The following is a 25,443-nucleotide window of genomic DNA, read 5'->3' as shown; positions in this document are numbered from 1 at the left end:
GTTAAGATGAGCAGTGATTTTTTACTCATCACTTGTGTTGCGTGAAAATCGCAGCATGTTCTATATTCTGCGTTTTTCACGCAACGCAGGCCCAATAGAAATGAATGAGGCTGCATGAAAATTGCAAGCTTCCGCAACCAAGTGCGGATGCGGTGCGATTTTCACGAATGGTTGCTAGGAGATGATAGGGATGAGCAACCCCGGACCCCATTAAAGTCTATTCACTGTATTATTTTCCCTTATAACATTGTTACAAGAGAAAATAATAGCATTCTTAATACAGAATGCTTAGTAAAATGTGCCTTGAGGGGTTAAAAAATGAAAAAATATTAACTCACCTCATCCACTTGATCGCGCAGCCGGCATCGTCTTCTTTCTTCTTTGAGGACCTGTAAAAGGACCTTTGATGACGTAATTGCGCTCACCACGTGAAAATCCCAACTAGGGGGAGAAATGCATTGGGCCGTGTTTATTGCAACATAGCAAATGCTTATACAGCATCACCTGCCCCCCATCTTGGCAGGTCGGATCACATTTCTTTGTTTTTAGCTCCAGCATACAAACCTCTTATCACCAGGATTAAGCCTACTTTGCATACAATCAGAGTTTGGCCTGAAGGAGCCACAATGAGACTACAGGATTGTTTTGAGGACACAGATTGGGATTTGTTTAAACAGGCAGCTACAAAGGAAAATCACACAGACTTAAACATATATGCCTCCTCTGTCCTATCCTATATTAAATTTTGCATAGACAATGTCACTGATACCAAAATCATTCGGACCTTCCCAAATAGGAAACCATGGATAAACAGAAATGTCCAAAACCTTTTGAAGGCACGTGACATTGCTTTCCGAAAGGGAGACTCAGAGGAGTACAAAACAGCCAGGTCCAATCTGAAGAGGGGCATTAAGGAGGCGAAGCACTGCTACAAAACAAAAATACAACATCATTTTACAAGCTCTGATTCCCGACGCATGTGGCAGGGTATCAAGTCCATTACGAATTATAAGAGCAACACCTGTTTTATCAACACTGGAAATTCTCTCTCTCCTGATGACCTAAATCATTTTTTTTGCACGATTTGACAAAGGCAATGAGCTGCCTATCATCAAATTTGCCCAGCAAGAGGCTCCATTATGTTCCCTGATGCTGAGAGTACATGAGGTAGAATGGGCCTTAAACCACATTAATCCCCACAAAGCAGCTGGCCCTGATGAAGTTCCTGGAAAAGTCCTAAAAAACTGTGCTAAACAGCTGAAAACAGTGTTTACCAGTATATTTAGCAGCTCACTAGAGCAGGCCATTGTCCCCACTTGCCTGAAGTCCTCCACAATTGTCCCAATTCCAAAACAGGCCGGGGTGAAGACCTTAAGTGATTATCGCCCGGTGGCTCTCACTCCTATTGCTATGAAGTGCTTTGAACAACTTGTCCTCAGGCACATGAAGAGCAAGATCTGCACCTCCATGGACCAATACCAGTTTGCTTACAGAGCACATAGGTCTGCTGAGGATGCCGTCTCACTTACCCTTCACACTGCGCTGTCACACCTGGAGCAGAGAGACAGCTATGTGCGGATGCTGTTCATTGATTACAGCTCGGCCTTTAACACCATCCCTCCCAACAAGTTGGCAACGAAACTGAACAACTTGGGTCTCAGCTCACACCTGTGCAACTGGATACTGGATTTTCTTACAAAAAGACCACAAATCGTACGCATGGGCAAGCACTTTTCTTCATCCTTAACACTAAACACTGGGGTACCGCAAGGCTGTGTGTTGAGCCCTCTCCTTTACTCCCTCTTCACAAATGACTGTAAACCTATTCACAATACCAATACCATTATAAAATTTGCAGATGACACGACCGTGATAGGCCTAATCTCCAACAATGATGAAACAGCCTATAGGAAAGAGGTTGAGAACCTAGAGAGATGGAGTAAGAACAACAACCTCATACTCAATACCAAGAAAACAAAGGAGCTAATTCTGGATTTTAGGAAGAAGAAACAAAATGGACACCATCTCATTAGCATTAATGGTGGAAACGTGGAGATAGTTCAAAGTTTCAGATTCTTGGGAGGTCATATTAGTCAGGACCTGTCATGGATAAAAAACAACAGAAATTACCAAAAAAGGCCTTCAGAGGCTTTATTTTCTGAGGAGTCTGAAGAAAGCACAACTCCCAAAACAGCTGCTAGTTAATTTTTACAGGTGCACCATAGAATCTGTTCTCACATACTGCATTACAGTGTGGTACTCCGGCTGCTCTTCTGAGGACAAGAAGACCCTCAAGCGCATCATCAGAATGGCTGGCAGAATCACTGGTACTCAGTTACCATCACTGGATGACATCTTCACTGCTCGCTGCAGCAACAGGGCAAAAATTATCTGCGGGGATCCAACTCACCCCGGCCACAGTCTTTTCACTCCCCTACCCTCTGGTAGGTGTCTTAGAGCCCTATATGCCCGCACCACTAGGCTGAAGAACAGCTTTTACCTCAAAGCAATCAGTCTCCTAAATGCTCTGAAATTATTGCCCCTTCCTAGGATAGAAACTACCACAGACTGAAAGTGACTTCTGCATTCATGAACCAATGATGACCTCTTGTCTGCAGTGGTGTCTGAATCAGTGTATATATACTCACAAGCACTTACTATATATATGCTGTGAACTGTGAATAGTAATGCCTTCTAGTGCAATGTTTTGTTTTTTTTCTAGTGTAATGCTTTAGTTTAAATGTCAGTTCTTGTTCCCCTGTCCATGGCATCTAGGATTGCTCCAAACAACATTTCATTGTATTGTACATTGTATTACATTGTATTGTACAGTGACAATAAAGGCATCTTATCTTATCTAGGTCCTTTTGAATGAAGATAGAAGACCCTTCTATCTTCATTCAGGCGGGACCTGCACTGACGTCACTGCGCTCACCACATGGTGAGCGCGATTACGTCATCAAAGGTACTTCTGCAGGTCCTGAAAGAAGAAAGAAGAGGATCCCGGCTGTGCGATCAAGTGGATGAGGTGAGTTATGTTTTTATTATTTTTTAAACCTCACATTATTATTTTTTAAAACCTTGACATTTTACTAAGCATTCTGTATTAAGAATGCTGTTATTTTCCCTTATAACCATGTTATAATGGGAAAATAATAAAATCTACAGAACACCGAAACCCAAACCCGAACTTCAGTGAAGAAGTCCAGGTTCGGGTCTGGGTACCACAGTCAGTTTTTTCTCACGCAAGTGCAAAACGCATTGTCCACTCGAGCGGAAAAAAATGCAACAAGGGGAGGAAAAACGAAAATGCAATCGACAGTCAAGGAACTGACTGCAATATAGCGTGCCTACTCGCGAACAGGGTTTCCCGCAATGCACCCTGAAAACGCATCCGGCCCTCACTCGCGAACGCCACGTTGTGAAGGGGGGCCTAAGTGTCTTGTGTCCCACACATGTGTCCAATGAGTGATTGATGTGCGCTTCATGTGTCTTGTTTCTGACTGACTTAAAGGGATTCTGTTACCAGGATATCCATATATGTGTAAATTCTGCCACATGTATAGTTTGTGCATTTTGCTGTGAACGTCTGCCATCATACTTTATCTTTAATATTTCTAGTCCTCACTGTAAGTTCTCATGAACACGACCGTTGGTATGTTCTGCAGTACGCAAATTGCAGATCCGCAAAACATGGATACCGGGTGTGTGCATTCCAAATTATGCAGGACAGAACAGCCGGCCTCTAATAGAACAGTCCTATCCTTGTCTGTAATGCCAACAATATTAGGCCTTTCGGCCATAACAGACATACAGACACAGAATGGCACACAAATTCTTTATTTTATTTTTTTGCGGCCCCATTGAAGTGAAGGGAACTGTACAGACATTATAAAAAAAAAATAGGTTTGTGTGCAGGAGTCAATACACTGGTGGGGCCCCTAAGTGCCCCAGTCCGACACTGTTATAGCTGTCCTCAGGAGGTGGCGTAGTTGAATACTGCGGTGTAGCATGAGAGCCCATGCTTCCCGTCTTGTTGTTTACCCTTATAGGCCACAGGCCACTATATGAGGCAGTGTACAAATAAAGCAAGGGCAGAAACACTCAGGCCGCAGACTGGAAAAAGACCTGTGTCCTGCACTGGAGGCAGCGACTAGACAGGGACGGATTGGGAACTAAAAGTATCCCTGGAAAAAAAACGTTAAAGTGGCACCATGCTGTAGGTAGGTCCAAACTGACAGAAGGCAGGGCAACATAATTAGGCAGTCTCACGAACCACCGGGGGTGAACCCACTGTGCCACTGACTGACTATACTCTTGAGGGATGGGTCTAAGCATCTACCTAGTTTTTACTAGCTCAGATGGTGAGAATAGACTTGAGCTGTTAGGGGTAGTTGCCAGGGGCTACTCTAGAGCAATCTCCGAGTCAGTGGCAGCTGGCCCAGGTGACCAGGAAATACCTGGGTAGGTACCAGAAGTACACAAGTAGTCAGGCAGGCGGGGTCATTACCAGGAGCAACAGTGCAGTACCGAAGGATGAGGCAGAGCATAGTCAGACAGGCAAAAGGTCAGGGCAGGTGGCACAGGTACAGGTCAGGCAACCCGGATCGGCAACAGGAGAGACAAGGCAAGCAGGCGGGGATCAGACGATAACAAAGTCCAGGAACGAAGTATAAATCAGGAGCATACGCAAGTATCAGGACTTTGACACTGAGGCATCCGGGAAGAGGGCTGAGCCACTTAAATACCAGCAAAAGAGTCAGGGTTGGTCAGCGAGATCACCTGACCTAACCCATACTGCCCCAGCAGAATCAAATACCACAGTGCAGCACAATATACTGCCCCAGCAGAATCAAATACACAGTGCAGCACAATATACTGCCCCAGCAGAACGAAATACCACAGTGCAGTACAATATACTGACCTAGCAGAACTAAATACCACAGTGCAGCACAATATACTGCCCCAGCAGAGCTAAATACCACAGTGCAGCACAAAACACCACTCCAGCAGAACCAAATACCACAGTGCAACACAATATACTGCCCCAACAGAACAAAATGCCACAGTGCAGCACAATATACTGCCCCAGCAGAACTAAATACCACAGTGCAGCACAATATACTGCCCCAGCAGAACCAAATACCACAGTACAGCACAATATACTGACCCAGCAGAACCAGCAGGCCCAAACATCAACTCCTAAGCCCCTGTATCTTAATTAGAGACAATTGGAGGAGGACAGAACAGTAGCAGCTATTGATGGCCACCACAGAAGGAGAACTTCTGGAGAGTATTTTTTTTTTTCCTGTCAATCCACTGTCTGTTTTTTGCACAATATAATCACCATCTGTTTTTTCTTTACAAAGTACTCCCTAAAAACACTCCGTCTACATCCTTAATTTAAAAATGACCACAAGATGGCAGAACATGCTCATGTTGCATTCATAAACTCAGTTCACATTTCTTTAGTTCCATCATGATATCCAGTCTGGTGGAGAATTTCATATGTTAGATTATTTTGAAATGATTAAATTATTTTATTGTCAGATAACTCTTCTACGGGGGGGCGGGCGCTTATTAAATATCACTATTGAATATACTTATATCAACACGGTGCTCAGTGGTTAGCATTGGTGCCCTGGCAGCGCTGGGGTCCTAGGTCCGAACCAAGGGCAACAACTGCATGGAGTTTTTATGTTCTCCCTGTGTTTCTGTGGGTTTCCTCTGGTTACTGCGGTTTCCTCCCACACTCCAAAGACATACTGATAGGGACCTTAGATTGTGAGCCCCATTGGGGACAGTGAGATGCTAATGTCTGTAAAGTGCTGCAGAATATAGTAGCGCTATATAAGTGCATAAAATGATTAATATCAACCACAATATCACCTCAATCATCGTTTCTGGGCAGCAGATCACACTGTCTAAACAATGCTTCTGTATAAGGGCTAGCAGTAGCCATTGCTTCTTGCCATACTGTGGAGGTGATCGACCACCTCCACGAACGCTTCCTTCCCAGCAATTGTCTACTCGGCACAGTGTATATGCGCCCTAAAGCCGGATAAACAGATCAGATTAATGACAACCATCCAACGTGTTTAGGGGCCTTCTGGCTCTTGACTGTCGGCAGATGTTGGGGAGACAAGGATCAGGCAACTGGAAGTCAACATGCCCTATTCTTTTGTTCTTGTGGAGATGTGACATTGCCTGAAGTGTCTGACATAGGGCTCATGGACACTGCCGTGTCGTTTTTTGCGGTCCGCAAATTGCGGATCCGCAAAAAACGGATGCCGCCCGTGTGCCTTCTGCAATTTGCGGGGTCACAGAACAGGAAGCCCATTATAGAGATGCCTATTCTTGTCCGCAAAACTGACAAGAATAGGACATGTCTCATAATTTTTGCGGGTCACGGAATGGAGCAACGAGTGCTGTCCGCATCTTTTGCGGACCCATTGAAATGAATGGTTCCGTATATGGACCATAGACGGATTCAAAATACGGTCCGTATACGGAACGCAAAAAGCGTTTGTGTGCATGAGCCCATAGACTTTCTACCTTCTCCCCATTCAGAACACATGCACCCTCAGCCGAGCTTTACTGTGTGGGGGAGGGGTGTTGACAGCTACCTAAAATGTATGGCCAGTGTAAAGTAGTAATATTTTCAGGTGCCTAAGGGATGTAGTGTGTAGTTGTGTTATGATCAGCAGGTTTTTCTGATTGCATCTTCTTCTCCTGATTGTGATTTCCATCAGTGATTGTGAGACAAACCAGGTGCGGCTCTAAACCCAGAACAGGAGCAGATCTTTCCCTTATGTCTGTGGAGGCTCCAGTCCTGGTTTTGGCTCCCAACCACTGATGGAAATCACTGACAAAAACACTGACGTGTGACTGAGGCATAATACAGGCCTTTCCTGATTGGATAGACTTTTTTTTAAATATTTTAGTCTCTGCTGTGAACTTCCTAATGATAGCTCAAGCACTGTGCCTTTGAATCCAGCAGATTTTTGTACTGTGCATCTAGTCTCCTGTCTAGTTGCTCCATGTGTGGATAGTTTGATTTATACTTTTGATTATTCATTGTCCAGATCTTGTTTCTGAGTCTTGTAGTTTGTGTCCCCCTGCTGAACTTATTTGTTGGGTAGATTATCGGGAACAAACATTTCTGCGAACGCTCATTCCTGACAATCTGAAGGTGCAGCAGATCACCCAATGAACGAGCGAAACGCTTGTTTCATTGGGTGAACTTGTCATTCATGCAGGCCAGGGCCGTCTTTAATATTGATTGGACCCTGGGCAAAAATTTACTTGGGCCCCCTGGATCCCGCCTTCCCACACTTTTGCAGGCAATCACGCCCTCCACCACAACACACACACAAAAAATCCACACATCTGGTAGAGTCCAGTGAATGACTGTAAATACTTCCAGTTCTGAAGACTCCAGCGGCTCAGGATCAGTGCTCTGGGCAGCTGGGCTCAGGCTGGAAGTGGGCACCGCTCTGCAGGAAGGAGACCGGGGCTCGGCTCACCCTAGTGTTACAGTGCACCCCAGCACCCCACAGTATGCAGTACAGCACCCTATAGTATACAGCACCACACAGTATGCAGTATAGCACCCCACACTATACAGTACCCCACAGTATATTGTAGAGCAGTATAGCAGCCCACAGTATACAGCACCTCACAGTATACAGCACCTCACAGTATAGCACCTCACCGTATACAGCACCCACAGTATACAGTATACAGACCCCCACAGTATACAGTACAGCAGTATAGCACTCCACAATATACAGCCCCCCACACTATACAGCCCCCCCACGGTATACAGGCCCCCACACAGTATACAGGCCCCCACACAGTATACATCCCCACACAGTATACAGCCCCCCACACTATACAGGCCCCCCCACAGTATAAAGCCCCCCCCCCACACTATACGGGTCCCCCCACAGTATACAGGCCCCCCCCTAGAGTATACAGGACCCCCCCCACTATACAGGCCCCCACACACTATACAGGCCCCCACAGTATACAGGCCCCCACACAGTATACAGCCCCCCCACAGTATACAGGCCCCCCCCCCCACAGTATACAGTCCCACACAGTATACAGGCCCCCCACAGTATACAGCCCCACACAGTATACAGGCCCCCACACAGTATACAGCACCCCACTATACAGTAGTTTACAGTATATTAACATAACAGCCCCTGTCACCTTTTTCTGATGTAATCTTCACACAAAAAAGCTCCACAGTTAACTTCTCCTGCAACACTCCAGGTAGGACCTGTGATGACCTCATAGCCATGTGACCAGTAATATTGCTAGGTTACTGGTCACATGGTGATGATGTCATCTAAGGTCCTAGATCACAGCTCTAACACAGTACGATGCCTGGACTCAGTGCCGGCAGGCATGGCATGGCAGCACCCCCTGTGTAGCTGACAGCCTGACACCCGGGGCAGTGGCTAGCAGGGCTTAAGAGGCAGCTGCCTTGGGCCCCCCAGGAGCAACTCGGCCCGGGGCATCTACCCCTTTTGCCCCTTATTAAAGACGGTCCTGATGCAGGCACCTAAATGATCTTTTCTGGGCAGCAGATTATGCAGTCAAACAGCCATCTGCTGCTCAGAGACAATACAGCTGTATGAGGACGAGTGATCACAATAGCTCATCCTCATACTGTGGAGGCAGTGGCGTACCGCCCATAGAGGCAGACCACGCCATTGCTATGGGGCCCGCGGCACTGGGGGGCCCGGAGTGCAGAGAAGGCCCCGTCCACACTATTTGGCCCCGCCCACTGACGTGCGGCTATAGCGCTATGCGGCTGCTTTTATTCTCAGCCTGCCCTGAGCCAACTATTCTTCCCCCCGGCTCCCAGGGCCCCCTCAAGCCAGGAGAAGTTAGAACGCAGCCGGCCAGCCGCAGCTGAATAACTAAAATAAGATTTACAGGGGGCGGAGCGGAGGCCGGCGAGAGGAGGGGCCCTGCGTGACGCGGCGAAGTGAGGAGGGGCCTGGGGAGCGGCTTCAGTTGAGGTGCGACGCAGGACTTTTAGTCACGTACCTCACTGTGACCTCCTGCGTCGGATCTCGCGAGATGACGCGGCGCGGGAAGGCACAGTGAGCGATCCTGTACCAGGATGCCACAAGCTGTCCTTAGAGAGGTAAGTAATAATTTTTTTTAAATTTTTTTTAATTTTTTTTATGTACCCTACGTTCTACCCTTATTGCAGAGGCACTGGGGGCACGAGAGGAGGACCACTGACAGTACTCAGTCAGTGGACATCATAGTATTAATAAGAGTGGAGAGACGACCATTATATTAATAATAAAGAGGGGGCCATTACATTAATAATAAAGAGGGGGGCATTACATTATTATTAATATAATGGCCCCCTCTTTATTATTAATATAATGGCCCCCACTTTATTATTAATATAATGGCCCCCACTTTATTATTAATATAATGGCCCCCTAGGCCCCTCTTTATTATTAATGTAATGGCCCCCTCTTTGTTATTAAAGAGGGGCCATTATATTAATAATAAAGAGGGGCCATTATATTAATAATAAAGAGGAGCCCTTATATTAATAATAAAGAGGGGCCCTTATATTAATAATAAAGTGGGGGCCATTATATTAATAACAAAGAGGGGGCCATTATATTAATAACAAAGAGGGGGTCATTATATTAATAATAAAGTGGGGGCCATTATATTAATAATAAAGTGGGGGCCATTATATTAATAATAAAGTGGGGGCCATTATATTAATAACAAAGAGGGGGCCATTATATTAATAATAAAGTGGGGGCCATTATAATATACAGGGGGAATAATATTATGGGGAATGGGGGACTATCTGTCTGGCTCTAGCACAATATTGGGGGGCAGCAGGAGGAGTTGTTGAGACACCAGGAAGGAGAGGTTTATAGTAAAGTGAGGAACCTAAATTTTTTTATGTGAAACTCTGCAGAGACGAGAAGCGGCTGAAAGAAGGTGTCATGGCGGTCCTATCTCCGAATGAAGACGTTGAGAAAAGTCTACATCACAGGAGACGTCACTGGATGTAACAGGTATGGTGCGGCATTCTCCTGTAATAATATTATCCATGCACATATCTGTATTTTCGGTAGGGTAAGGGGTATATAGAATTTGACCCACACTGCCTCAGCCCGGCCCCAGACTTCAGGTAACACTGTGTGTGTTCTGAATTCTGGGGCCTCACACCCATCTACAACATTATCTGTACTCAGAGTTATCACTGTGTTACATAGGACTGCTAGTGATCTACTACAGTATTTGTTAAAAGGGGCGTGCCCAGGGTAGGGGGGGGGAGTAGGAAGAAAGCACACTGTCCTGAGAATTTTGGGGGGGGGGCATTAGGGGTTGGGGGGGCTCATAGAGGACAGTGTGCTTTCCTCCTACACCTACTCCTTCCTAACAACCCCCCACCCCCCCCACACAAACACATGCGTATATGTGCACACTCAGCAGCAAGGAGTTAAAGGGGTTTGGGGTAAGAGAAGTGATGACAAAATGGCGCAGGTAGCAAAGGGGTTAAGATGTGGGGGATGGCTTACGTCCGGCTTTAGCACAGTGGACAGAGGCAGGAGGAGTGATGTGTATGCGCTTCTGCCCTGCACTCACTCAGTTGTGTGGCATACATATTGCGCCCTGTGTCCACTCTGCTAAAGCCTGGCAAGTGACATGCCCATTGTATGAAAATATAAAAAATAAAAATGTTTATCCCTAACAGTTTCTGTAGGTCATGTATAAATTTATTTAATGGGGGTGTGGCATGGGAGGAGCCAGGTCAGGAAGTGGGAGGGGCCATGGTGGGTAGTGGGCGGGGTTAAGGGGCCCAATTCAGATTTTTGCTATGGGGCCCAGTGATTTCTATGTACGCCCCTGTGTGGAGGTGATGGCTGCATGTAAATGCAGGGCTTCCCCTCCACTGAATGAGCAGCTGACTGTCGGGAATAATCTGCTGCTGCTTGGCGTGTATCAATGCGCTTTTAGGAAAAGTATTTTAGATTGCTATGTGGGACAGGGACAAGGGTGTTTGGTTTGAGGGTCGGTGTTCAGAGAAAGATCTAGAGAAAGAGTTGGCTAGAGTCAGGTGCTTTTTGTTATTCCTGGTTATCTTCATCCATCTGCTTAATTACCTGATATCTCCTTCATCCAATTGTGCCATTATCCATTTACCATCATCATTTGGATCTTATCGTCGATCGGTGTTGATACATGCTTCATAATATTATTCTTGCAGTCATCCCAATGCTATACAATTCGGCCCCGCTATACGGCCTTGGTCGTGGTTTAGTAGCAGGAGTCACCATTAGTACCAGGAAAAGACCTTTGCTATAGGTGAAGTCCCATTCTGCTGTCTTGTTAACAACCAGTATCACCAGCATAATTCATTACATATCAATGTGGATTCTACAAATCCACTGATTTATTAGAAAGAAGGAGGTTGTTATTGGAGCGCCATGGCCCCATCATTCCAGTAACCAGTAAGGCAGTGAAATGTAAATAACTGATCTGTGGCTCAGCAGCTAGACCAGACACAGCCAAGTGGAGGAGGGTGACGCTGTGTCAAGCACTGACACAAAGCCCCCCCCCCCCCCCCAATCACATATTTCTGGTTTATCCTCATAGGGATTGTCTCAATTCAGCAAATGGCATTTATCATGTAGACAAAGTTAATACAAGGCATTTACTAATGTACTGTGATTGTCCATATTGCATCCTTTGCTGGCTGGATTCATTTTCCATCACATTATACACAGGTTATATCCATGGTTACGACCACCTTGCAATCCAGGTGCTTGCACACTAGACAAAAAAGTACTTGACTATGCTCACTCCGCAGTCCCAGCCACCAGAGAGGTTGGCGCCTTTTCTTATATTGTGCAAGCACGGCCACCGCTGCTGGATTAGAGGGTGGTCGTACCCATATAAACGGGCAGTGTATAATGTGATGGAAAAATGAATCTAGACAGCAAAGGAGGCAATTTGGACAAGCACAGTACATTAGTAAGTGCCTTGTATTAACTTTCTCTACTTGATTAATGCCATTTGCTGAAGTGAGGCAACCCCTTTAAGAATATTTTTCACTTATGGGATGCTAATCATTAAAAAGGGATATCCTGGAAGATATCTGCTACAATTGGAATGATTTCCACACTCCTGTGCATTTTTGCATTCTCTCATGTTACACTGGCAGACTACACAATGTGATTGATGTGTAGTAACAACTGGGAAAAACTGATAAGTGCTATAACTACGACTAATTTCCATCTGTTGAAGCCATTCCTTTAGTTACTTAATTGTTTTGATGCCTGCTGAGACTGAAAGCAGTCTGTACAACGTCCTGGCTCAGCTTCTCGGTAAAACACTGCTGCTAGTCTCAAAGTCAGGTTTGGGTTTTACTAATCCCTGAGCAATAACATTTCATTACTACACTTAACTTGGCTACAGGATATCATGTTATACTAACACATAGAGGTTTCTGCACCAAAACAGTTCAATTCCTGTAATCCTGGACCCAGCAATAGCAGAATTATCAAACATTCTGTTTGATCAGAAAGGTTTAGTGAATTGATGTAAAAAAACATTCAATAGATTGCAGATCCTGTTTATGGCTAGAAATGGCGAAAGGGAGGTGGAGGTATCAGGTTACCAGAATGTCGGCCAGCCATAAGTGACATCCGAGATACCTGTAGTGGATTTGTAGTGCTCTGGAGCAAGTGTACTTTGGAGAATGGGTCCAAAAATCTGGAGATGCGGTGCGGAACGGAACCGCGGAATGGAAGCACTACGGAGTGCTTTCGTGGGGTTCCATTCAGTGCTTCCGTTCTTGTCCTATCTTTTTGCGGAACGGACGGATCGCGGACCCCATTCAAGTTATTTGGGTCACGATCATCATGCGGCTGGCGCACGGTCGGTGCCTGTGCTTTGCAGATTGCAATTTGCGGTCCGCAGCACAGGCACGTGTGCAAGAGGCCTTATGCAGTTGTTTACACTGATACAGTTTTATATTGTTGAACAGCGTTTTATATGTTTATTGCAATATATCCTGTTCTTTTGCATTGTCATTGCACTGTACCATAGAAAGGATTAATGAATACAAAGCCAGCTAATACTGAGAGACTTTGAGACTTTCAACTTATGCACCGAGATGCTAATAATTTTCCAATTATGATAATATGCAGAGCTAAGTTTTGGAGGGAAAAAACAGACACCGTGACCTTTTGACTGTCTAGTAAAGCTCTGTCTTAGGCTACTTTCACATTAGCGTTTTTCTTTTCCGGCATAGAGTTCCGTCACAGGGGCTCTATACCGGAAAATAACTGATCAGGTATATCCCCATGCATTCTGAATGGAGAGCAATCCGTTCAGGATGTATCAGGATGTCTTCAGTTCAGTCATTTTGACTGATCAGGCAAAAGAGAAAACCGCAGCATGCTACGGTTTTATCTCCGGCGAAAAAAACGGAAGACTTGCCTGAATGCCGCAGACCTTTAAAAACGAGAAAAAAAAAAAAAAAACAGATCCGTTTTGCCTGATGACACCGTAAAAACGGATCCGGCATTGCAATGTATTTTTCTGACTGATCAGGCATTTTTCAGACTGATCCGGATCCTGATCAGTCTGAAAAATGCCTGATCAGTCAGAAAAAATGACATCCGTTTGCATACAGTTTGCCTGCCGGAATCAAACAACGCAAGTGTGAAAGTACCCTAACTGACAAGTTATTCCCAATGACTTGTATTGAGGCTCAATATAAGTCTATGGTAGACTGAAATTGCAACATTGTTGTCTGCAGATAGGGACCAATGTTCAGTAGGAGAGACTCTGCTAGACTGTTTGAGTGACCAGAAGAAGACCCCAAGCCGAGAACACTCTGACATAGACCCTGGGTCTCTAGCCCTTTGACCAGGGAGACAGCTGGACGACTGAGCCATAGACCCTAGGCAACGAGCCTTTTGACCAGGGTACCAGCCTTCTAAGACAGGCTTTTCCTCAACATGGAACCTTGGAACTGGAGAAGCCAGCTCAATGTATTGCCTGTATTGTTTTGCACTTGAATTCCTCCAGTAAAGAAGCACACTGGTTTACTGCAAATCTTGACTATCTGGACATAGGGGCACATTTATTAAGACCAGCGTTTTAGACACCAGTCTTAATAAAGACTGCAGACAACTGACACACCTCACACAAACTCCTGTCTCTCTGCCTGAAAAAACGACACTAACAGCGAAGTTTTTTGTGGGTGAAAGGTCGGTCACAGCTTTATTCTTATTCATTATTTTAGACTCAATCGTTTAAGAATAACCATCAACTATAAACTGCCCAGCCCAAAGCTGGTCCCCGGAGTGCGAGAAGCGCTATGCCACACCAAACATTGGTGCGCATGTCCGCCTTCCCCTCCGTTGTAACTCTTGTAATCCTCCGACCTCCAGCTGTGATTTAAATCAGAACTGAAAAGAAACATGCAAAAACATCGGAACAATAACCAAAGGGAGGGAGGGGGGGAAGCTTCCTTCCAGAGGTGCCGGAGACTAAGAGGCAAGACACAGGGATGACCCTCCTTTTTATTAACTCTAAGGGGTGGTGTCTTCACCTATTACCCTGCCCCCCAAGGGAGGGGGGGGGGGTTGCGAGCACTAAACCAGCTATGTTACTTCAGCAGGAAGACAGTGGGATTTAACTCCCAAACTGCCAGGCAGTGTCTGCAGTCCGGCACGCCTGCATTATACACTGTGGCGCTAGTAGGTCCAGTGCTGGCGGTGGAGCAGTTGAAATTATTAAAGGGAGTCTGTCACCTCTTTTTCACCAATATTTCTAAGAGCACTGTACCACAACAGATTGCAGACACATTCCAAGTGTGTACTATGTGTCTGTATTCCATGTCCAAGAAAAGCACTTTTATTCTCCTGGAAAACAGCTCCTAAGGGCCCAAAGCAAACCAGACTGAAGAAGGGAGGGCTGCTTTATCTGCTCATATCTTAGGATTGGTACCAGCTAGAAATATGGGCCTGACCGACCTTGTTTGAAAGCTGGCATTACAACCTTTCAAACTATACCAGAACCACAGCATTATATCCACTATATCCGAAGATATAGCCGTTAGAAATCGAGTCAGGAGTGAAAGCTGATTTTACTTTCACTTTCAGCCGGGCACTTGGGAGCTGTATTCCAGCAGAATCAAAGTGCTTTTTCTGGACATGGAATACAGACACATAGTACACACAGGTATGCCTGGAAAGCGTTTGCAATGCTCTATGGGGCAGTGTTGTTAGTCACATTGGTGAAAATGAGGTGACAGACTCCCTCGAAGCACCAGCTTCTCCATAACTTTGGCCAATCCAGCGCCAGTTCTACATGTAAGACAGCTTCGGAGCTAAAAACAGTCATAGAAAATGATAAATTAGACGTGTCTGCTCGCCCGTCCCCGCCCACGCCACGCCCACAATTTTAGACATGTCTTAGTATAATAAATGACCCCCATATTTCCTATTGGTGTGCACCACGTCTTAGATGCATATACTCCCTAGATGTAGATGATAATCTTAGGAAGGTAGACCATTCCCAGAAGTCTTGTTTGTCAGATCAGAGGGTTCGTTAAAATTTAACTTTTATTTGTTTCTATTAAGAGTATAGCGATAGTGAAGGAGATGCACAGGAATGCTGATCCTCCAAACAAGGGTGCTCACAGTCCCACAGTGTCACCCCACTGTTGAATAGAGTAAAAAATTATAGATAAAAAGACTGGGCACACCTAGGATATGAGGACAAATGCTTTAATTAGTAAATATTCTGATAAAACCAAGTTAAATAAAATACAATAAAATAAAGAGTTGAATTACAATAGGGTATGGACCACAGTCTAGATTAATTTAGGACATTCAACACCAATACTCTAAATTGTAAAATAGCAGCAATATGAAAAAAAGGTGCATTAGTAACAGTGGAGGTGGTAGCGGTTAAAGATAGTATAGTCTATAGCTTCCGCAATAGTAATATATCTCCTTGAAGGAAAATAGATAGACTCTGTTACTTTGTAGCATACATAATGTTTGTGGATCCACCTGTGGAGAATAAGATAGTTTCTAGCCAGCACAGTCCTAAGTTAACCCTCGATGTATCCAAAGAGAGGGGGATTTAAAGTGCCGTCTGTAGAGTCCTTCAATATGGTATTTGTTGGATATTAATACACTGTGCACTTCGTAATCAGTAGATGTTTGTGAATGTGTCCTCGACACTAAGTGCACACCATATACCTAACCCAGCGGCGTCCCGCTAGCAATCAGGGTTTAGGTTAGGGTGGTGTGCCAACTTTGGCTGGATTACTGTACCGGGTTTATAAATAAGAGCGGTCTTACCGGTCTGTTGGATCTCCGTTCTCAACTGCGGATGAGTTCTTCTGTCCAGGAGAGGCTTGCTCAGGTTAGTTTTTTCAGTTAGGGAGATATCGTCTTCACCGCGTTAGATGTTTGCTCCACGTGGGTTAGCTTGTGCAAGCGGTGACGCTTTACTCCCTTCACCTTACGAGCTAGAGCTTCTCACTGGTTTGTCGCGATGTCCTTAGGTAGGTCCGGAGATGTGGTGCACTCACATAGGTTCGGGGGTCTGACCAGACGCGTTTCGGGGTTGGGGTATCCCCAAGGAAGGGGATACCCCAACCCCGAAACGCGTCTGGTCAGACCCCCGAACCTATGTGAGTGCACCACATCTCCGGACCTACCTAAGGACATCGCGACAAACCAGTGAGAAGCTCTAGCTCGTAAGGTGAAGGGAGTAAAGCGTCACCGCTTGCACAAGCTAACCCACGTGGAGCAAACATCTAACGCGGTGAAGACGATATCTCCCTAACTGAAAAAACTAACCTGAGCAAGCCTCTCCTGGACAGAAGAACTCATCCGCAGTTGAGAACGGAGATCCAACAGACCGGTAAGACCGCTCTTATTTATAAACCCGGTACAGTAATCCAGCCAAAGTTGGCACACCACCCTAACCTAAACCCTGATTGCTAGCGGGACGCCGCTGGGTTAGGTATATGGTGTGCACTTAGTGTCGAGGACACATTCACAAACATCTACTGATTACGAAGTGCACAGTGTATTAATATCCAACAAATACCATATTGAAGGACTCTACAGACGGCACTTTAAATCCCCCTCTCTTTGGATACATCGAGGGTTAACTTAGGACTGTGCTGGCTAGAAACTATCTTATTCTCCACAGGTGGATCCACAAACATTATGTATGCTACAAAGTAACAGAGTCTATCTATTTTCCTTCAAGGAGATATATTACTATCGCGGAAGCTATAGACTATACTATCTTTAACCGCTACCACCTCCACTGTTACTAATGCACCTTTTTTTCATATTGCTGCTATTTTTACAATTTAGAGTATTGGTGTTGAATGTCCTAAATTAATCTAGACTGTGGTCCATACCCTATTGTAATTCAACTCTTTATTTTATTGTATTTTATTTAACTTGGTTTTATCAGAATATTTACTAATTAAAGCATTTGTCCTCATATCCTAGGTGTGCCCAGTCTTTTTATCTATAATTTTTTACTCTATTCAACAGTGGGGTGACACTGTGGGACTGTGAGCACCCTTGTTTGGAGGATCAGCATTCCTGTGCATCTCCTTCACTATCGCTATACTGTTCAATAAAAACTACAGCCCGTCCTGCAAAAAAATAAGTTCCCACACAGCTACACTGGTGAAAAAATAAAAAAAGTTATGGACTTTAGTATATAGCGATGCAAAATATAATTTATTTTTTAACACAAAAGTGATTTTATTGCTGAAAAAATAGTAAAACATAAAAAAACTACATAAATTTGGTATCACTATAACCATATTAAATCACAGAATAAAATAATCATATAATATTTAAAAAAAGGAGAAGCCCCATAAAAAATAAAAAACAATGACAGAATAGCAATTTTTGCCCACTTCACCTCCACAAAAAATGATATTAAAAGTGATCAAAAAGACATATGTACCCCAAAATGATACCAATAGAAAAAACTAAGGCCGTCCCGCAAAAAACAAGTCCCCATACAGCTACATTGATGAAAAAAATACAAATGTTATGGGCCCTAAACTAATATCAGCAAATTACATGTTAGAAAATCACGATGCCACTCCTTCCTTTCTGAATGCTGCCATTCCCCCAAACAGTGGTTTATAACCACGTATGAGGTGCTGCTGTTTTCAGGAATAAAATGCATAACAAATTGTGGGTTGCATTTTCTCCTGTTACCCTTTTGTGAAAATGAAAAATTTGGGGCTAAAGCAACTTTATATTGGAAATAAAATTTAATTTTAATTTTCACAGCCATCTGTTTCTAAATTCTATGAAACGCTTTGATGGGTCAAAGCATTCACTTCACCACTAAGTTTATTCCTTGAGGGGGTAGTTTCCAAAATTGGGTCACTTTTTGGGGTTTTCTTTCTACCTCAGGGTCTCTTCCAATGTGACATGGGACCAGAAAACCATTCCAGCATATTCTGCCCTCCATTAACCACATGGTGCTCCTTTCCTTTTGAGCCCTGCCATGTGCCCATACAGCAGTTTACGACCACATATGGGGGATTTCTGTAAACTGCAGAATCAGAGTAATAAATATTGAGCTTTCTTTGGCTGTTAACCCTTGATGTGCTCCAGGAAAATGAAATTTGAAAATTTCCCCTCCATTTTACTTTAATTCTTGTGGAACACCTAAAGGGTTAATAAAGTTTGGAAAATCAGTTTGGGTGTAGTTTCCAAAATGTGGTCATTTATGGGTGGCTTCTACTATATAAGCCCCACAAAGTGACTTCATAACTGAAATGGTCCTTAAAAAAGTAAATTTTGGAAATTTTCTTAAAAATAAAAAAATGTACTTCTAAACTTCTAAGCCTTCTAACTTCCTAGCCAAAATAAAGTAGACATATGGCGAATGTAAAGTAATAACTATTTTATGAAGTATCACTATTTGTCTTAAAAGCAAAGAAATTCAAATTTTGAAAATAGCAAATGGTTTTTTTTCGGCAAGGGGGCGGGGAAAGCCAGGAGCTCATGAATTTTAAGACTTGTTCGGCATGCACTGGAGCTGTTTAACACAAGATTGTAGCAAAATAACTGAGTCAATTAAAGAAGGTGACCCAGCATTTTGCTAAGGGGATCTGTTACTAGTTTATGTTGTCCTTAGGACACCATAAAACTGGTGACAGATTCCCTTTAATCTGCCCCTATGTGTCCAATAACAGTTTGAAAACTGCACAGATTTTCTGCAAACTCCCACGTCTGCGCCGGTTTGCAGCCATGCCTTAACCATTATGTTAGTCTAGCATGGATAAAACATTTTTTATATGTTTAGCTATAAATACACAGCAAATTAATACAAGACAATTTAAATTAAACCGAGAATGGTACTAACCTTCTGATTCAAGTGCTCCCCATCCTGTAACGTAGCATGACTTATTATCTGCAAAGTTCTCAGACATTTTTGGGAGACAAACAGATCGGGTGTTTTGGTTAAAGTTAACTGGATCAGCCAGCTCCAGAAGGGCAATGTCATTAAGGTGTTTTTCGCTGTTATAATTTTCATGGGTTATGATTTGCTTGAGCTTTAATCCATATTCACGCTTTAGGGAAATTTTACCCAGGACTACTGTCCACATATTAACCCTGTTATTACTGAGGAGGAGACATAAAAAGAGATAACTCCATTGTAAAATATAATTTACTATACAAGATAATATGCATAAGGCCTTACTCATATTTTACAGTGAGGCAGTCAGATATTTGTCCAATAGTTGTTAAAGGGGTATTCGTATCTCAGACAATGGGGGCAAATCGCTAGGATATGCCCCCATTTGTCTGATAGGTGCGGGTCCCACCTCTGGGACCCACACCTATCTCTTAAACGAATCCTAACACAAGGCCGGCAAAATGGTGGCCGGTGATGCCGGGTCCAGCTACCACCAAGTAAATAGCCGAGCGGCATGCTTGGCTATTTTTGGAATCCCCCTAGAAAGCAATGGGAGAGCACAGCGTTTGCTTGGCCACCGCTCTCATTCATTTCTATGGGCCCAACAGAAAAAGCCGAGTAGCTCTGTATGGAGGTCAGCTGTGCATGAGCGCTCCATTTGTGAGATAGATGCGGGTCCCAGATGTGGGGGGATATGCCCCCATTGTCTGAGAAATCACAACCCCTTTAATTGAAAGCTATGAGAGAGGAGTTGTCAAACAGACTAGATGCCTGGTTCTCATAACCAGTGATGGTCAGTTCGCAGTGCTCGCCAGCGAACACATGCAGGCTGCCATCTTTAGTAAGGTAGACTCCCCCGTCCGGCGATGCACAGGTAAGCCCTTACCTGTGCCGGGAGCCGGTCTGAAATCAAACGCAGTCACCGGGAGTATGCAGTTCCGAGAACAACCGCCGGGGGCCTTCATCGGGCTGTTCTCGGAACTGCCTGCTCCCGGTGACTGCGTTTGATTTCAGACTGGCTCCCGACACAGGTAAGTGCTTACCTGTGCATCGCCGGACCGGTGAGTCTACCTTACTAAAGATGGCAGCCCGCATGTGTTTGCTGGCGAACACTGCAAACTGACCATCACTGCTCATAACATCTTGGCAAAAAGTTGATTTTGATGATCGGAGAAATTTTTGATGGCTATACATTTGTAGTATTATATGAGGCCTTTCAAGTAAATGGCCATCCATTTAATGCGGCGATTATGCATCAGCTCTCTGCTCTTGCTTAAAGAGGGGCGTCCTCTATAATGTCCTAATAGGTCATGTCTACAGGGGCTGTATTTATCACACATCCCCCTTAAAGAGACACGCTGGTTCAAGAAAAAAAAGTTTGCATTAACTGGAGAATGCACAAAATACTGACCTGGTGTTCTGTTGGTGTCACCCACATTACCCCCATACCCATTCCAACTACAGTGCAGTGAACTCATAATAGCTAAGGTCAATGCCTGAATGTATACCAACAAAATGTCAAAAATCATCAATAATGAGTGACATTTTTTGCTATATGTCCCCATCTTTTATGCAAATCCCTGTTAATGCTGATAGTCAATGAATTATTATGTAGAATAAATAAAACCACTTACTCTTCAAAGCAGTGAGCAGCGGTGACAAGCCAGCTACTGCTGATCAGTGATGCGCCACATTTATGATTCCCATTCAAACGCAAACTAGCCTGCCATGGCCATGATCCAGAAGCCGCTGGGTCACCTCCTACTATTCTGCTTGATACTGAAGGTCCTCCAACACCACAAGCTGTTCAGAAAAAAAAATTCTATATGTTACTAGTTCATATATCTATAATATAAATGCAATGTATTGCTTCCACTGAGACTTCCACCGAAAACACGGATACGCATATTCATTTCAATGGTCTTCCAGTCAATGGGGGTAGTCTTCAGCTGATCACAGAGGCTCTTAACAGAAAAGGTTGTCTAACTCACACACCTTGGTATTATTGACATTGTGTTCAGATTCTAGATGCAGTTGTTTGTCTATAGACACCACACCAAACCTAATAGTGATGGTAAATGTAAAGTAAATGTTATCCATTATTATATTTGGCAGCATTAATATAGCCTAGATCAGTGCAAGCTGGCTGTTGGCAGTTTTTGCATACTAAGGCCTTTTTTTCCATTTACGTTCAGTTCTTTTGCATTCCGTATATGGACCGTATACGGAACCATTCATTTCAATGGATCTGCAAAAAAAAATGGAAGGTACTCCGTATGCCTTCTGTTTCCGTATTTCCGTTCCATTCAAAGATAGAACATGTCCTATTATTGTTCGCATAAGGGCTCGTTCACACAACCGTATGGCTTTTTCAGTGTTTTGTGGGCCGTTTTTAACGGATCAGTTTTCTTCAGTTTTTTGTTTCAGTAGTGTTTCCGGTTCCATTCAGTTTTTCCATATGGCATATACAGTATACAGTAATTACATAGCAAAAATTGGGCTGGGCATAACATTTTCAGTAGATGGTTCTGCAAAAAACGGAACGGATATGGAAGAGATACGGAGTACATTCCGGTTGTGTTCCGTTTTTTTTGCATACCCATTGACTTGAATGGAACCATGGAACGTGATGATTTGCGGGCAATAATAGGACATTTTCTATCTTTGAACGGAACGGAAAAACGGAAATACGGAAAAGGAATGCATACGGAGTACATTCCGTTTTCTTTTGCAGAACCATTGAAATGAATGGTTCCGTATACGGATCATATACAGAACGCAAAAAACAGCCCGTATATGGACGTCATCCCTATTTTTTGCGAATCCGGATGTGATCTGGAGAAACTGATCCGTTATATATTTTTTTCACATTTTCACCAGTCTGCACATGCCGTATTTTATTCCTAATACATTTCACTAATACATTTCAATGTAAATTAATGCCGGATCCGGCATTCCGGCAACTGATCCGGAATTTTGGACGGAGATAATGCATGCTGCGGTATTTCCTCCGTCCAAAACGCAGTTCAGTGACTGAACTGAAGACATCCTGATGCATCCTGAATGGATTTCTCTCCATTCAGAATGCATGGAGATAAAACAGATCAGTAATTTTCCGGTATTGAGCCCCTATGATGGAACTCAGTGCCGGAAAAGAAAAACCGCTAGTGTGAAAGTACGCTAAAACTACTGTGCAAAAGTTTTAGGAATGTGTAGAATATATGCTGTAAAGTAAGAATGCTTTAAACAAATAGAAGTGTTAATGGTTTATTTTTAACAATTAACAAAATGCTAAGTGAATAGAAATCTAAATCAAATTAATATTTGGTGTGTCCATGTTTGCCTTCAAAACAGCATCAGTTCTTCTAGGTACACTTGCACACTGTTTTTAAATGAACTTGGCAGGCAGGTCGTTCCAGACATCTTGGGGAACTAACAACAGATCTTCTGTAGATGTAGACTTGCTCAAACCCTTCTGTCTCTTCATGTAATACCACACAGACTTGATGATATTGAGACAGGGCTCAGTCCTCACTTCCAGGACTCCTTGTTCTTCTTTATGCTGAACATGGTTCTTAATTACATTGGCTGTATATTTGGTGGTTGCTGTCATGCTGCAGAATAAATGTTGAGAAAATTAGACATCCCTGATCGTTTTGCACGATGGATAATTATCTGACTGTATTTCTCAGCATTGAGGACAGTATTAACCCTAAAAAAATCCACAAATCCATTTACTGAAATGCAGTTCCAGGCTTGCAAGGAACATCATTATTGTACCACTCCACATCCCTTTGAGTTGAGTTGTCTGCCCATGTTTCTACGTCAAAGGTATGGCTGTCATGAACACTCCCGTGACAGGTGCCAGGAGGTCAGAGAGACTGGCAACACGTGGGTTAATCTGACTGGTTCCTTGTGGATCATTTGTGTCTGTGTTGTTTTGGTCATGACCACACCTCTTGCAGGTGTTGTTGGTTTGGTCATTTAACTTCCCCTATTTATTACTGCTTACCCCTTCTGGGGGTGCGGTTTATGGCTTCAGTTTCTTGACTTTGGGCTAGCTTGTTATTGGATCTTGGTTGAACTCCTGGCGCTGCCTTTTCTCCACGTGAATTTAAGTGTCGTCTTCCCTATTTGTATTTTGTTTGTTGTATTTCACTGACTTTTGTATCTAGGCCTGATCATCCTTCTGGTGGAGGAATAGGTTGTCTCAAGTCCTGTCACTATACCAGGGAGTGCTAGGGCTCTAGGTTCCTTAGTATGAACTTTCCTACCATCGAGGTCAGTTCATAATGATAGGTAGTCAGGACTTGGATTAGGGTTGTTCTTTCTTCCTGTGCTCGTGTGGGGTTCTCCACCCACACCGCATCTGTGACATTATAAACCGCCAAAACTGTCATTTTTTGCTTGTGTCAGTACAGCCATGGATCCTATCGCTACACTGACTGAACAGCTGCAGGGGCTGTCCTTGGAGGTAGCTGACCTCCACACGATCGTCTCACAGATTCAGAGACCACAGGCGACTGATCTGAGTGGTGGTTACCAGGCCTGTCCTGAACCTAAAGTTGCCCTCCCAGATATATTCTCGGGGGAAAGTGATAATTTTATTATCAGGACATTTTATTACATAACGTATCGTCTTCCTCTGACACTTTGGGTGAAGCTACTCCTGGGTTTGGGTCAGGAGATGAACCCATGCAGTTAGGGGGAGCTACCCCTGGTTCCACTGGTAATAGGAAGGGAGTGTGTTTTTTTCTGTGGAAAAAGGGGACATTTTATCAATGTATGTCCAAACATGAAATGGCAAAAGGAGAGAAAAAAGACATTTAATTCTCATTTGACTCTTGGAGGAGTGAGAGGAGAGTCATAAAATTTTTATTTGTCTTTTACTGGTAGTACCCGATTTCTTCTGCCGAGGTGGTGCTAGAGTCCAAGACTGTGGGGATTGAGATGTTTATCGACAGTGGGGTAGGGGTGAACCTGATTGATGCCCAGTTTGTCCGTATGCACGGGTTGTCACCAAGTGTTGAAAAAAACATTCCTTTATGTGCTAGTGATTCTGCACCTCTTGCTCGGAAGTGTTTGTTTCAAGTGGTGCATGATATTAGATTAAGAGTGGGTGACTTTCATCAAGAATTTATCTTGTGTTTTGTGTTGGAGGGTCTCCCTGCACCGGTGGTTCTATGTTTACCGTGGCTTAGCAAGCATAATCCAACTATCAATTGGCAACCTAGGCAGATTCTGGATTGGGGTGATTATTGCATTGATAGTTGTCTTAATACATCTTTTCCTGTTGTAACTACCAAGAATTTACCCTCTTTTATATCTGACGTATTTTCTGAGAGTGGATGCCATGAGTTACCTCCACACCGGGAATATGATTGTACTATCAATCTTATTCCCAGAGTTAAGTTGCCTAAATCTAGGTGGTATAACCTTTCTGAACCTGAAAGACCGGCCATGTGAGAGTATATTACCAAGAGTTTAGCCAAAGGACATATAAGACCTTCCAAGTCTCCAATGGCAGCATGGTTCTTTTTTGTTAAAAAAAAGAAGGAGGTCTTCGGCCATGTCTGGATTTCCGTTAACTTAATCGGATTACTGTCCATGATCCTTACCCTCTTCCTTTGATTCCCAATCTGTTTAACCAGATTATTGGCGCCAAGGTGTTCTCCAAGTTGGACCTAAGGGGGCATATAATCTGGTTAGGATCAAGGAAGGGGATGAATGGAAGACGGCTTTTAATACTCCTGAGCTGCATTTTGAGAACCTAGTCATGCCCTTTGGGTTGACCAGTGCTGCTGCGGGGTTCCAACACTTTGTGAATGACATTTTTCATCACCTGGTGGGGAGGTTTGTAGTCGTGTATTTAGATGACATTCTAATTTATTCTCCAGACATGGAAACACATCAGGATCATGTGAAACAGGTGTTACAAAT

At 43.9% G+C, this 25,443-nt stretch overlaps 1 protein-coding gene across 1 annotated transcript in view; it reads right to left on the bottom strand.

Moving 5' to 3' along the window:
- LOC122944954 (transmembrane protease serine 11G-like) overlaps positions 1–25,443 on the bottom strand; it is a 103,491-nt gene that overhangs the window by 19,246 nt on the left and 58,802 nt on the right. The window contains exons 7-8 of the mRNA XM_044303719.1: positions 21,138–21,306; positions 19,450–19,709 (exon numbers count right to left, since the gene is read on the bottom strand). Coding sequence (XP_044159654.1) covers positions 19,450–19,709; positions 21,138–21,306 — 429 coding nt within the window. The remainder of the gene's footprint in view (positions 1–19,449; positions 19,710–21,137; positions 21,307–25,443) is intronic.

This window comes from Bufo gargarizans, chromosome 1 (assembly GCF_014858855.1).
Source record: "Bufo gargarizans isolate SCDJY-AF-19 chromosome 1, ASM1485885v1, whole genome shotgun sequence".
Taxonomy (NCBI): Eukaryota; Metazoa; Chordata; class Amphibia; order Anura; family Bufonidae; genus Bufo; species Bufo gargarizans.
Note: the sequence above shows the minus strand (reverse complement) of the source record. Positions and strands in the feature narration are given on the sequence as shown.